The 15,650-nt window shown below is 26.9% G+C and overlaps 1 protein-coding gene and 1 long non-coding RNA gene across 2 annotated transcripts in view; one reads left to right on the top strand and one right to left on the bottom strand.

The window, feature by feature from the left end:
* LOC129969092 (cap-specific mRNA (nucleoside-2'-O-)-methyltransferase 1-like) overlaps positions 1–3,708 on the top strand; it is a 29,948-nt gene extending 26,240 nt beyond the window's left edge. Inside the window, exons 23-25 of the mRNA XM_056083503.1 lie at positions 513–622; positions 2,964–3,072; positions 3,346–3,708. Coding sequence (XP_055939478.1) covers positions 513–622; positions 2,964–3,072; positions 3,346–3,496 — 370 coding nt within the window. The 3' untranslated portion in view covers positions 3,497–3,708. The remainder of the gene's footprint in view (positions 1–512; positions 623–2,963; positions 3,073–3,345) is intronic.
* Positions 3,709–12,167: 8,459 nt separating this feature from the next.
* Positions 12,168–15,420, bottom strand: LOC129969799 (uncharacterized). The gene is made up of 2 exons (XR_008784647.1): positions 15,191–15,420; positions 12,168–12,417 (listed from the first exon to the last, which is right to left on the bottom strand). It is a non-coding gene; the product is annotated as an uncharacterized LOC129969799 (long non-coding RNA).
* Between the last annotated feature and the right edge of the window lie 230 nt (positions 15,421–15,650).

Genomic DNA, 15,650 nt, shown 5'->3' with positions numbered 1-15,650 from the left:
AGCTAACATTCTGTAGAAATTTAGATTAAGATTGAACCAAACATAGAGGGGAAAAATCCATTTTTTTTTAAACTAAAATAACCATGTACATTTTTAAAAATTAAATTCTTATTAGCATTAATTTATAATAGTGTTCCCTCAAATCTGTTATTTTTTTAAAAATAAAAATATAAAATGCTTTTGAATTGTTTTATATTGAGTGATAAAGATTTCAAAATCTCTACTTTCTCTACTACTACTATACATTTTTTTTATCTTAGTTATTATTATTGAATGATTTTAAATAAGCTGTCTTTTTTAAGGTTGTATATAATATTGTATTAATGTTTTTCTCAGTTGATATTTCTTTTTTATTTAATTTACCGTATTCTGATTTGAAATGTTTTTTATCTTGTAAAATTGTAAATATCAAAGAGTTTGAGTTATTTAAAAATTAACTGTAAATAATATAAAAGAATAATAAAATAGTTGTTGGTTTTCATTACTAATAAAATATTTTATTTCCTCTGCAGATTAGCTATGAGAGTTGTAAAGAATTCCCATGTTCCTAGGCTGTGTTTTGATTTAGGTGATGGACGCCATATTATTGCTACAGGTTTACTTATTTTTAAAACTACAGCAGGTAAAATTGCATCTTATTATTTTTTTTTTCTTTCTTGTTTGTGATATTAAAAAAGTATAAGGAACATAATGTTATTTGAGAAGATGACAAAGAATTTTCCGAAAATATATGATATTTCAGCATTTTGGAGAAAGAGGGTGCAAATAAATCACTATGATTTTTCATTGTTTTTAGATTTGACTGTTCTACTTATTCTTTTATTTACCTTTATCATTATTTGGAAATCAAAAAATATAAAATGAATCAATTAACATACTTTTTCTATTGCTTACGAATTGCCATTAGTAATAAAAGAGGAAATCTAAAATCCCTTAATGCTTAAAGAGTAATGTAATCAATTTTGTAAATTCATTTAAAGCATTACTACTCCAGTATATGATTATATTATTTCTAGGAACTAAATAATGTTAGGAAGTGTCTAAATTAATGTTTAATAAAATAAATTAATATTTCATTGGCATTTTTTAAATAAGATTTTCAAAATGCTTTAAATCTGTACCTCATATACATTGTATCATGAATACATTCATGCATTCTTGTTCTAATTTCATTTAAATAATCACATGTAAATACTTAAGATTTTACAAATTTTGGTTACTAGCCACCTTTGATTGAAGAGGCATATTAGTTATTTAATTTCAATGAAATCTTTTAGACATATCTTCATACCTATTGTTAATAAAGTATTTTTAAATTTTAGATTGCCATTGACATTAAAGTCATGTTACTTAAATTATCTTAAATGTCCCTTGTGTAAATGAACCACCTTAATGAAATTAGAGTGACATTAAAAATATAACATTCTTATTCATCTAACTTTTGCTGTAACTTCTTGTGTCTCTCACTAAACTCCTTTGTTGACCCCTTAGTTCACTAGGATTGATGATTTCTAAAAATTTCAAGTAAATGTTTTGTGCAGCTTGATCGTAATGACTTCCTGTGCAAAATATTTTTAAAATTCAAATTTTGATAGATGTATAACTTGTACCATTTGGTTGTTAGTGCTATATATTTTCCTAATTTTCTGTCAATAATCGTTATATATTTAATTATATCACAGGAAAGAGCAGCCATGTTTAAAAACAGGTGTTTTTAAAAATATTGTGTCCATTGCTAGATTTTGAAGTTAAATTCTAAATGTAAATGCAATAAAATTCCAAAAATTTTATTAAAGTCTGTCTAATATTGAAAATCTATTTAATGTGGAAAAATAAGCCAAATCTTCATATCTTGATCATTAACAATGAGAAAAAGGTCATAATGAAATATTAGTGGCAACAATGAAGCAATTTGATATTCACTTCAACAATAAAATATATTATGAAATATTTCTTTAAGTTAATTAAAAATAGAAATATATGTATATATTGCAAAAGGCTTGGTTACCATTGAAAAGATAATTTTTTGAATTTTATGTGAAGTAAAATTTATTTTTGCATTATAATATTTTTGAAGTTATCTCATAAAAAACATTATTAAAAATTTTAAAAATACTTTCAAGTGCACATTTTGACTCCAAACTTCATATGTGACAAATATGGTAGTTTTAGACCGAAGGATATATATTTATAAATATATATAAGGATATATAAAACCCTAACATATATTCTCTTTTATTATTAAAAAAAAAAAATTTACTACTCAAATATTGAGCAGAATTTTTCTTCCTTGGTTTCTATTAAAGGAAGAGAATCGCAGATAAAATATTTGATGAAACAATAAAAATGGTTTAAGCTGTTAATTTATTTTAAAAACAATTATATTTTTTAGAGTTGTTGGAGAAAAATTCCAAAATTTTACTTAGTTAAAATTTCAAAAAAAAAAAAAAAAAAAAAAAGTTTCTTTAAAGTGTGCATTTTTATTCTCCAAAGTATGTCAGTAAAAAATTTGATGGTTTTAGATAAAACAGTCTGTGATAGAGAGTATGAATACATGCATTCTTTATTATTAGTAGTAGAAATTCAGGTTGGCTATTATAACTTAACATTGATTTTCAATTTTAATCTAGAGATTATGAAAGTGCATTGATTTAGAAAGAACCATACTGATGTATGATGAGTTTTTACTAAAGTAAAATGATCTGTGTATTGAACTGTTAAGGGAAATGGAAGAGGATTTCTGGAGAGATGGCCTTATTGATATGTTATATCTTTATCCAATTCGTACATGAAATGTATCACCATGTTTTGTGTATACAGCATTGCAATATAAAATGTGATGAAGATTAAATAATTTGACCTATTATAAGACAACAATTACTTTTTTATTTCATTTGCAGATAAATATGCCTTTAATATAATAAAGGCATATAGTTCTTACCAAGTTCTTTTTCTATTAATAGATCCTTGGATGACAGCCTTTAGCAAAACAAATCAAAAGTTATATTTATTTAATACTAAAAAAAACATATCTATTTTTGAGAAGTTGGAGGAATGCAATGCCAATTTTAAGTAAGTCTATTGATCTTGTACAGAATTATTCAATTATTTTCTTTTTTTATTAATAATGTTAGATAAAATTTTTTAAAGCTGATTGTTGCAAGTTGGAGTAATAAGATATTGGTCAAAAAATTATTGCTAGACTACTATATTACATGAATGTAAACATTAAATTAAAAAAAAATAGTTTGTATGAATTTACATCAATTGTATTGTTCATTTGAAAAATTTATTATATATATATATTATTTATTGTTAATTAATTTTTTATGTATTGAATTTTAGATCATGCTATAGTGGACGTATTCTGTGGAGTTGGGAAAGAGGCGTGCAATTAATTGAAGAACAAAATATTAAACGTGATAGCTCTCTTGTCCATGGTGAAACAATTGCTAATTTTGTGAGGCATTTATGGAATAAAATGACTGGTCGATAATTTTATTGATACAGCAGCTTTCAAGTGTTTAAATGCATATTTAAAAAAAGTCAAATACACTGGGGAAAAAAGTCATCCAACAAACTGTTGTGTTTTTCATATTATCATGTCTCTATTTTTAAGAGAACTGCTTGAATCATTTATCATCAATTTTATTTTGTACATAAAATATTTATAAAATGTAAATTTAATTATTAAAATATTATAATAAATTGTGTTGTTTATTATTGCCTTAGAACCTGACAAATTTTTCCAGATTTTAGATTTCTATTGAATGTACTTTGCTGTTTAAGATAAGAATTCTTTAGTGAATTCTGTCTTAATTTCCTAATTTTAAAGTTGATAAGACACAACTTTAAAATTAATTTTGACTTGTATTCAGCTTCTAATAAACAGAATGAAATTGAACTTTCTCAGGAGAATAAGAGGAATGATAATACATATAGTAGCTAACAATTTTAGTACTGAAAACCAGCCGGAATTTGTTTATTCAGTCCAAAAATACTATTTTAGCATATGGAGGGGAAAAGAAAAGAAACATAGATTTTCTATAGATATCTTTCATTTTCTCGGCTTTCTTATATACTGCAAACAAAAAATGGTTTGTGGAACCATCAGAAATGCTGAGGAAGGATAGATAATTTGTTAAGTATTGTAATTATCATAAATAGTTTGGAAGCTTATCAATCAATTATATACCAAAAGAAGAAACTAATATTTTTTTATAATCCTTATTTTAAATTCCACATTATGTTCATCTCTTTTTTTTATGTTACCTTCATATACTGTTATAAAACGAAAACAAATTTTCTAGCGGTTAAAATAAATGTAATGATTAAGATGTATATTTTGACTAATTTCAGATGATATATATTGTAAAATAGTTCCTCATAATTGAAAGAATTGATTCTTTTAAGTCTTATAATACATATAACCACAAAATAGTAATGAAATATTTATTTTCATTATCATGTATATAATTATTACTTTGCATGTCAACTTTTAGCCTTATTTACTCTATTTGAAAGAATTCATACAATTATTTAAATATTAAATCCGTATTTTTTTAACAAGATTGCTCAAGTTCATTTATTAGTTGTAATTTAATATGAAAAGAGAGAAGAAAAAATTTAGTGGGCTTGTAACTTTACTATTAGATATTACATCTAATGAGAGTTATAGAATCAGGCTTTTGATGTTTATGTGATGTTCTTTAAAAAATGCTAATGCTGATAAATTAATCACCGAGCAACATTAAAACATATAATCATTTATAAATTGTTTTTTACAATAATAGGACAGCCAGCATTTCTGCTGTTTGAATTTCCCTTCCCTTTCCAGTCATTTTTTGGATGTTTCTAATATTTTCAGAATAATGTTGTTTTATTTTATTCTCTTTAATTATTGTACAATATGTTCTTAACTTTTTTTGAAAAAAAATGTTTCACCTAAAATCAACATAAAATAAAATTTAAGTCTCAGAAAAAACAAAAAAACAAAAAAAAACATTCTTTTTACTTATTGAATTTCAGATAAGCTTCAATTATGTAAAATTCTTCCCTTTGCAAATATATTAATCAACACTAGAAGATACATGCCCATTTAGACTGACTTTTAGCCAACCAGTCATATCTCAGATCTGTTTGTCAAATTTACTCACCAAAAATACAGTACAAAAATATATGCACAGAAGAATGAAGAAGTGCTTAAGAATGAAATGATTTGTTTCTTTCCAGTGGGTCACCCCTATCTATACTGTTTACAATACGTCAATCAGAACTGAACAAAAATTTTACTAACAAATATATATATATAAATATATCATTTATAAATACAAAATGAAATCTCTCGATCAAAATAAAAAAAAATTCTTCAATGATATGAAAATTGTATGACTTTTAACTTGCCAACTATTATAAAAAATATTGCTTGCATGCTGGCCCAATACTTAATGTGTAAAATAGAGACAAAAAAGTGGAAAATTGATCCTTATCAATTTTTTTTTTTATTGCATAAAAAGAAAAATGTTTTAGAAGTATAAATTTTGTATATTTTTGTGGCAAACAGTTTCATATACATCAAATCATATCAGAAAAATAGTGCCCTTTTTTAAAAAAAAAATTTTTAAATAACAAGAGGTATGCAGGTATATATATATCTATAATGAATCAAATAAATTAATTTCTCATGTTAAATATTTTAAAATTATAGAGCATTTTATTGAATATATGGAAAGTTTTAAATGAACACAAAATTTAAAAAGTTAAAAAAAATATATTAGCATTAACATCAATTACATGTCGCCAATAGCATTCATTCATATGAAGAATTTAACAAAGTTGCCACTCAAATCTGGAAAAAAAAATTTACCTCTGTTTTCCCTGTACGTATATTCAAGATTACAAGCAAATACAGAAATAGCACTCATATGCTAATTATGATTTGAGGGAGTGGAAAAACAAGGACAGGAAGTAACAATTTAACATTATTTGAAATAATAACGTATTAAAAGAATTTTGATATTTACAAACAAAACAGTTTATTATCTAGACTTTAGTAAAGACAAAATTTATACATTAAGGGCTGGAGGGATATATTACTTCTCATGCTCTTTAATTGTAAGTCACACAAAATTAAGGACTCGAGTGAAATAAAACACAAAACATTTTTGTTTTTATGATACAAATCATTTAATGATTACTTAACAAAAAATATTACAAAGCAAGATTACTTTATTTATTAACTTTCGACAATTCATGTATTTGGGTATTAATTTCTGCAGATTTTTTCAGCTATCAGTTTCATGGAGTTAATCCTTAAAAAATAAGGTACGACATTTTTGTATGGCCTAACATGCATTTTTTAGCTATTTCACTTTCCCTGAACATATGTGAAAATAGTTCCGATATATCATTGAATGCATTAAAGGACGAATGTGATGCAACAAGTTTTAATGCTCATAATAATTCAGCTTTAAATCATTGTTCTTGATTTAAAAACTTCGAAATAGATTTATTTTAAAACATTTTTGGACACTTTCATATAACCTTCTCCTTCATTACTTTAGATACAAAGTCTAATACTAATTATGAACTTTTTTGAACTGACACTTTGTTAAAGGCAATTTTGTTTACCTTTTTGACATGATTAATAAGTGCCTGTTTTCTCATATTACTTAGGCTTATTATTTTCTTACAATGTGAGCAATACTCAATAAATGTATTTTGCGGCACTTCTCGAAACCTTTCACCAAAATCAGGATTGATTTTTTTATCCGCCCAATTTGTATTAATACGGATTTCTAGCAGCTCATTGTTTTAAAACATTCAATAATCAACTCTGAATAAGCTCATAATTTCTCAAATGATAAACAAATCGTTCAATAAACTCACGTGTGACTAAATACCACCGCTATGCGTACGCAGATTGAATATTGATATTTCCACCAGAGTAATAAATGTAATCTAATTTTCACACAATTATAGAAGTCTCTCGAATGTTAATTAGTTGAAATTCGGAGATCTTATATAAAAAGAACAACTGTCTCATAAAACGAAACTGGAATGATCTATACAGAAAAAAGGGGGAGAGAGTAGAAAATATGCGAGTTTCCGCATTACATAATCGTGAAAGGTATTGTTTCGTTTTTGGAAGCGATTATCACGACTTTTTTTCTTGCAATCTTTATAGATTGGCATTTTTTAAATGGAATAAAAATAACAAAGAAACATTAAATGTCCTGTATTTTCCCAGTTTTCATGAAACTTTTCAAATTTCCCTTTTTTTTAGTGGACTTTTAAATTCCCTGTGCTTTATCGGTGGCGTGATTTAGTAATCAGTGTTCAAAATAAACACAAAAAAAATGTTTTATGGAAATAATAACAGTAACGTCCGATATTTCATAATTGAACAAAAAAATCTCGGAAAAGATGGGGGAAATAATTATTGTAAAATACTGTGTTGTTGTTATTGCGATATATGGCACTTTACAAGAACGCTGACAGTTATCTGTCAGTGATTTAAGCCGAGTGAGCGTCACTTGTTTTTACAGTAGCGCTAACTAGTGCCAAGAGTACCACTTAGCTACTCATGCGTCAAAACCCTTTTTACGGGCGGACTTCATTCATGCATATAATTCATTCATCCACAGATCGTAATTTAGACCTGAATCAGTGAACGATCACCTTTGAACCAGTACCCCCAATGGTATTACTCTCGACATGGAGGACTTTGTGATCATGACAGATTTATACGTGTGCTAGTCACCACATACACGGAGAGTCTTCGGCCAGCGGTGTTCTAACACATAACCTAGCAAAATACTTATTTAATTAAAATAAATTATTTTGAAATCATAATAATGGGTCAATATTTTACATCCAATTCTGAATATTAATACCCAAAATTCATACTTTCGCTTTCGTAACTCTTAGTATGATTGATTTAACATTCAAAGAAAGAAATGGGGGAGATGAGATAGCTCCAGATATACAGTAGGCAAAATGATTATTTGTACACCACTTTTTTTTAAATTTTTAGAAACATATAAGCAGCTATTTTAGTCATTGCGACGTGTGAGCGTGAGTTTGTTGTTTATTTCTAAGTAAACGAAAAAAAATATTTTGAAATAATTGAAAATAAAATCTAAATCTTACGAATTTGGAAAATTTCTTGCAAAAAGTATATTTGTACACCTATATCTCCGGTAAGTATTACTATCATTTCATGTAATTTTTCACATTATAGTTAATTTTTTGGTTAGTTTGTATTTTTTAAACATTGAAGGTTATCTTTTTTAACAGTGAAGGTCACTCGCAGAGAAAAGTTGAGATATGGCCACGAAATCAAAAGAAGTCTCTTTAGACATGAGAACTCATATTGTTAACCTTAATAAAAGTGGAAAATCTTATCGCGCAATTCAAAAGATGGTTAAGTTACTCTTTACAACTATTGGTTACATCGTAAGAAAATATAAAAATACTGGACGCGTTGAAAATGAACGCAGGCCAGGCGCACCGAGTAAATTAACTTCAATAAATAAACGAAGTATTGTTAAAGCAGCTATTAGAAAACCACAAATTTCAGCTCAGAAAAATGCAGATGACCTTCTCGCATCTTCTAACATTAGAGTGACCGCTCAAACAATAAGAAATGTGTCATACAGTGCTGGTTTAAAAGGCAGAACTCCGAGAAAAAAAACCAATGATCTCTGAAGTAAATTGAAAGAAGCGTCTAAAATTTGCTATGAAATACAAAGAAAAACCGATGGACTTCTGGAAAAAGGTTATTTTTTCAGATGAGAGTAAGTTTGAAATTTTTTCACCCCCTAGTATCCGAAAAATCTGGCTAAAAAATAAAACAGCCCTTGATAGTAAAAATGTACTTCAGACCCTGAAACATGGTGGTGGAAATGCGATGGTTTGGGGTTGTGTAGCTCATGGCGGTGTTGGAAAATTACACTTTATTGACACAAAAATGACAGCTTTAGGTTACATTGATGTGTTGCGGCATAACTTATTAGACAATACTAGAAAATCGGGTATCGGTGACACTTTCTTATTCCAACAAGATAACGATCCAAAACACACTGCGATAGTTACTAAAACATTTTTGCTTTAAAATGTGCCAAGACGCCTTGAAACTCCACCACAATCCCCGGATATAAATCCAATTGAAAATTTGCGGATGCTATTGGATGCTCAAGTCCGAAAAAAAAATATTGCAAGTAAAAATAGTTTGAAAGAAGCACTAATGGAAGCTTGGGAAGAAATAGATCAAGAAACCACCCAAAAGCTAATAGAATCAATGCCAAGACGTCTTGAAGCAATTGTAAAAGTCAATGGAATGCATACAAAGTATTACATTTCTATAAAATAATTAAAATTCTGCTTAAAATTTGTCACTAAGTAAGTGTACAAATACTCTTTTTGTATAGTTTAAGTTTTATTCATTAATCAACTAAAATTTATGTGATTGTTTTTTTGCAGATATTTTATTATTATTTTACCTCACTAGAATATATTTATGCAATTTTAACTTAGTTACCTTATTTTATTTAGCTTTAATATTCCAAAATTGAAGTGTACAAATAAACATTTTGTCAACTGTATCAATTTTGTAGGGATGAAGTGAGTGAACTATTTTTCCTCACGTAAGAATATTTGTGTGGTTACGCTTCTGGCTTCATTTCAGCGTATTCCTGCCGTGAACTGTTTAATATGATGGTTTGTGCGTAATCGTCAATACCTGTGTTCTTTTCTTTTTTAATAAATGTGCTGAGATTTATTGAAAATTAACAACAAATTTAAATAAAAGAGATCCATTAAAGCTTAAAATCATAACAGTGACAGGTTATGGGCTTTAATTACGCTGCCTTTTTTACATAGTATGCAAAACCATTTTCGCTAGATCAATAATTTGACGTTCTGAGGGGGGGGGAAACAGAAACATTCGGCGAAAATATTATAAATATATATATATATATATATATATATGGTGGCTAATTCTTCTCTTCCATAGTCTGTTTTAGACTATTAGTAAAAATTTGAACTTCATTAGTTGCCAATGATGTTTCATTTTACTTATGAAAAAATACCAGCAAATTACCATGCTCGATAAATATTTTCAGTTTGATAGTAAATTTCCCTGACTTTTCCCGACCTCCCGGAATTCCCTGACGATTCTGGTTTCCCTGATAGGCTGGCCACTCTGAATAAGATCTTTGTTCATTAATATTATGCATGAATTGCATTACAAATAACCTTTTATTGATGCTTCATTTTCCTTTAAGAATAATTGGAATTTTTCATGCGATATGAAGAAAAATATAATTCAACTTAAAATGAATCAAAAATCGAATTCAATCACAGAGGCATCTGTAATATCTTCTATTCTCATTTTTAATTTGAAAAATAATTTGTATATTTTTAGAAACATTTCTGATATTTACATGCATTAATGGGAATTTGCTTTATAATTCTGAACTATATTAAGTAAAAATGATTTCCAAGTTGATATTCTCCTCTGTAAATTTGTAAGATACATCGGTATGCTAATATTAAACTCCATGGATTGAATACTCAACCAGAAATTGTGCTTTCTCATATACTCAAGCATTTTGTGTTTTACTGCATTATAGAGGGAAGATTATATATATATATATATATATATATATATATATATATATAGACTTTTAGCACTAATTAATTAGATTCTAATAATGATGTCAAAACAACATTTTAAAATTTTCTTTATCCTTCTTATTGTATTTTTGAATAATCATATTCACAGACAGACAGTCAATCTGTGGGTAGATTCAACCCAAACAGGGGTGTTTGTGGGACCCCAAAAAATCCCCTGAAACTTTTACGGACTTACTACCGACATTTTGGAGTTTCGAGAAGGGGGGGGGGGAGAGAAATGAAAAATTACAATTATGAAGTATTGAATGACCTAATTATAAAAGTTCAATGAATTACTTTTTTTTGCAAAATTAAGACCTTTGAACCCAGGTCACGTGATCGCACATCTGGTCGAACGAAGTCTCTCCCTTTTTTTTCTGCCGCGCCTACTTGCCGAAAAGAATCCAGAAGAGAATGTCCGAGAACCGGGGAAATGAGTCATAACTCGCAATAAGGAAAGAACAAAAAAGAAGTTTTTTCCCCCCTTTTCACGCATTATCACTGCCTTTGGAGAAAGAAAGGAAAAGTTTTCACCACACACACTGACCTTGCGTTTTCTGCTTTCAAAGCAAACAAAAATTACCCAGATCAAAATAAATAATTCATTATTATTCCTACTTCCTTTTGAACGACGATCCCCGGAATTTCCGGGTATCGAAGTTCAAAATCCCCGGAATTCCGGGGTTTCCCCGGAGCACAAACACCCCTGCCCAAATTTTAGTGACAATATGCCCAATTGCCATCCAACTAATTATTTAATTTGTGTTAACATACATAGAAATTCTGTGGAAAAATTTTATACAGAATAAATCTATAATAACATAATCTATAAATTGGTGCAATTATCATAAACTGAATCTTATTAAAATTAACCTGTTATCATACAGAATTCCAAAAGTGAATATTTTTTTAGAGGATTAAAAATAATGAATTCAACTATCAAAATTTTTACAAGACCAAATGTGAGCAATATAATCCGATGAAGATCAATATAAAGCTTTTTTAAACTAAAGACATTAAGACTTAGATTTAAAATATTAAATGTTTCTATTGCAATAAAAAAAGTCTTAATATTTAGTCTATTTATTTCGTCTATCATATTTAATCTTAAAAGTTAACATCAATTTTAAAATTAGATGATTGACAAAACCCTTAAGTTTACTATATAATTTACATTTAATAAGAAAAAAAAAGAAGAGAAAATAATTAAATTTTTCAAATTATTTAAGAAGACTTAGATTTTAAAAACAGATGTGATAAATATTAGCACAGTATTCAATAAACAAGTTAAAGCAACAGCTAAAAATAATTGTATACATCATATGTATTTGATTAAATAAGATTTATAGACTAATTCAATCACAATGTAATATTGCAAACAATATTTGTAAATTAAAACAGATTTTTCTTTAATGCACTGGCTTATTCAAAAATTTTGATGAAATACATTTCTGGTTCCTTTTAACGTGATTCAAGAATTAAAGAGGAAATACAACAGAAATAAGGATAAATTTATATTCAATATACTACAAATAATTTCCAACACAAGCATTGATATATAAATGGAAATTAATGCAAAAGTTCACATTGCCATCGATCTAATATTCAACTTTTTTTGGCGGTTCAGCATGTTTACTACTAAGATAAAATATGGCTCCAACAACACCAACAAATATGAGAGACATCAAGCCTTCTCCTCTTTTTTCATCCATCAGTTTTTCACCTTCTTTGAGCATAGTCCTAAAGGAGGAATGGAGAAGATAAAATTAATAAAACAATCCTTTCTTTAAAAAAATGCAAACAAAATGGCCTTAGCTTATATTAATTTATAATTTTAAAGAAAATATTTAATTAATAAGAAATACTATAATCAAATATATATGTTATACAGTGGAGTAGTAATTCGAGATTAGGAAAAGTATAAATGCCTAAAGTGCCAGTTGTAGAGAGAGTACTTATTAACAGTAAAAGAGAGAAAACTTATCAAATGTAACACCAAAACCAAATTAGCATTGCAATCTTATGAATGTGCTTCTTATGAGAAGATGTTTGGTTATTTGTTTCCACCAATGACAATCATTCATTATTAAATAATAAGTACTGTACTGTAGAGAGTTACCATGAAAGAAATATATTAAAGCATTTATTTCATTTTTTAAAAATAAAATGAAGAGAAGGGAATAACTGCCAATGCCATTATCTTTACATTACTTACAGGTAATGATTCAAAGCAAAAAAAAAAAAAAACATATTTTGGTGCTACATTATAATAATCTCTACTTATAATAATGATAAATGTTTATGTTGGTACTCTACTAGCCAAATATTTGATCCAGAGCAATCAAATTTAGCCCAGATGTACTCTGAAAGTTAGGAATGTGTACCTTGATGCATTTTTTGGAATTTTTAATTAATTCAAAAATAAGCTCCCTCTCTCTCTCTCTCTATATATATATATATATACACCATAGTTTCTGGAAATATTATTTTTAAACCACCTAAAAATTATTTTTACACTATTTCAAAGTCCAAAAATTATCTTTTCAATGATGCCAATTTAATGCTGTAAATATTTCTTAGATTTAATTAAGATTAGATTCTTAAATGTGTTAAGAATATTTCACAACATTTTCAAATTATTTTCATTGTTTCATCAAACATTTGCATGATTTTTTTCTATTGTTTAAAGTTAAAGAGGGATCCTTTTTAATATATATGTACTTTATAGGACAAATAAAAAGAGAAATTATGAGGCTGCTAAATAAATTTTGAGAGACAACATTAGCAATATGATGTCATTGAACTGGTCTCCATTACAAATATTCATATGTACACTAACAGAACTATATAAGAATATTAAAATAATACAGCTTTAATGACAGACAATTTGCTGGAATAATGGACATGAAGTTTTATCAGAATGATTTAATGACATCAAATGTAACCAATATCCCCAGTAAAGCAGCTGATCGACAATGATGACTAATCCTATAATAATAATCGTATAGCTGATACAATTATAAATTGATATTTTAATATTTTTCTATCAACATCAACTCATCTGGTTCTCCCAATCGGAACTGAGAATGATATCTTTCAATAATAGCATTAATATTTTTGAGTTAGTCATAAATTACTATTTTGATTCTTTCTATCATAAAAAATAATTTGGTACTCTAAATTAAAAATTTTAAATAACTTCTATTTTTCTAGACTATTATATATCTATCATGTATATTGTCATTTAAATTTTTGCAGAAACCAGATCTGCACTTTATAGAATATCAAGTAAAGGAACTTGTAACAATATAATGTCATAATAATCTGTTTTTATTAATTTATGTAAAAACTGATGAAACAACAATCTTTACATATAAACTGAATCTTTCTAAGATACCATTATTCCAGAGACAGACACGATGCAGGCTTGAAACAAAAAGTACAAATTGAGCCAAACATAAATATAGAGAAGTAAAATAAGCAAGACTAATTTAACAATAAAATGAATAAATTTATACGAAAAGCGCTTAAGATTTTAAAAAATACCACCAAATTATTGTATAAAAAGATTAGTAAATTTCAACAATGATAAAATTTAATTCAAAAAACTCTTAAATCCTTGTTTTCGGGATAATGTGTCATGTCTGTAGAGAGGGATAAATGAAGGGACTAAGTTATTAAATTAAACATTATTCCATTTTTATATTATTGTTATATAATATTCGATTATTTGTTTGCTTTTTAAATCCATAGGTTCAATTAACAAAATTATTTTCACAAAACTATTAAATGAAAAAAACAATGGAATATTATATTCTTTCCTCGAAAATTAGTTTTTCAGCAGTAAAACACTATGTATATAAAATGTCATTTAATGCATAACTGAATTTTTTTCTTTATTTTATAACCTAATCAAAAAAAAAAAAAATACTGTGGTAAAGAAATTGCAATTCTTTGTTTTGGCACTTCTTATAGAAAATCAAAATAGTGAAAAAATTTGGTTTATAATTAATTTTTTAAATCTTAACTAATTAACATATAATTCTAGTATTTTTAAATTCAGTTCATTATAAAATAAAAACCAATCTAATACCATCAAATAAATTCTAACAACTACTAATAGCTTTGGACTATGATATTACTGAATTCAAGCAAATGTAACTAATATATTATAATAATTAATACAAAAACGAAATTAAATAATTTAACATAATGAAATATTTCCACATCATAACGGTGAGAAATAATGAAAAATTCTCTTTAAAGATTAAAAAAAAAAGTGTGTGAGAGAGAACGGCTTTCCAATATATATAGCATTATGTATACATAAAAAAATCTTAGAATGTCATACAAAAAAACACAACAGACTAAAGGAAAAAGGCAATAACATTGCTGAGGTTTGAGATAGAAAGCTGTTGTTTATTGAAATTTTACTTAGACATTGCGGTATCAGAAAACGGCGTATCAATAGCATAACATTCAATTATTTTATCAAGAGATAAACGTATCTTACTGTGTACTGTCGTAATATTTTACCCTTGCTAATCTTAACAAACTAAGCCGCATATTTAATATTTTTTGCAATCTAATGTTCCCAACAAAATAAAGTTCAATGAAATCTCGCTGGTGATTACAGCCGCGAAGATATTACGTCCTCTTTCTGTTCTTGTTTGTTTATAACCTCGTTTGAGTTCTTTCTTTTCTGATTATTTTATTTCTTTTTATTTTTTAAATCTTTTTAACCACCGCAGAAGATAAGTGGTTAGTATGAATTTCATATATAAAAAAAGTTTATTCTTCGTCAATATAATTAAAATCTAAATTCTGGAATAAATTTTGCATCTGGAATGAGGTAAGACTCTTGTCTTTGAATTTTCTTTCTTCAAGAAGAATTGCATTCAGATCAAATTTAATAAATTGAAGAAAGAATCATGCTTGGAAACAAGGAAATAAAACAAAAAAAAATTAAAAAT

This window comes from Argiope bruennichi, chromosome 1 (genome assembly GCF_947563725.1).
Source record: "Argiope bruennichi chromosome 1, qqArgBrue1.1, whole genome shotgun sequence".
Lineage (NCBI taxonomy): Eukaryota > Metazoa > Arthropoda > Arachnida > Araneae > Araneidae > Argiope > Argiope bruennichi.
Note: the sequence above shows the minus strand (reverse complement) of the source record. Positions and strands in the feature narration are given on the sequence as shown.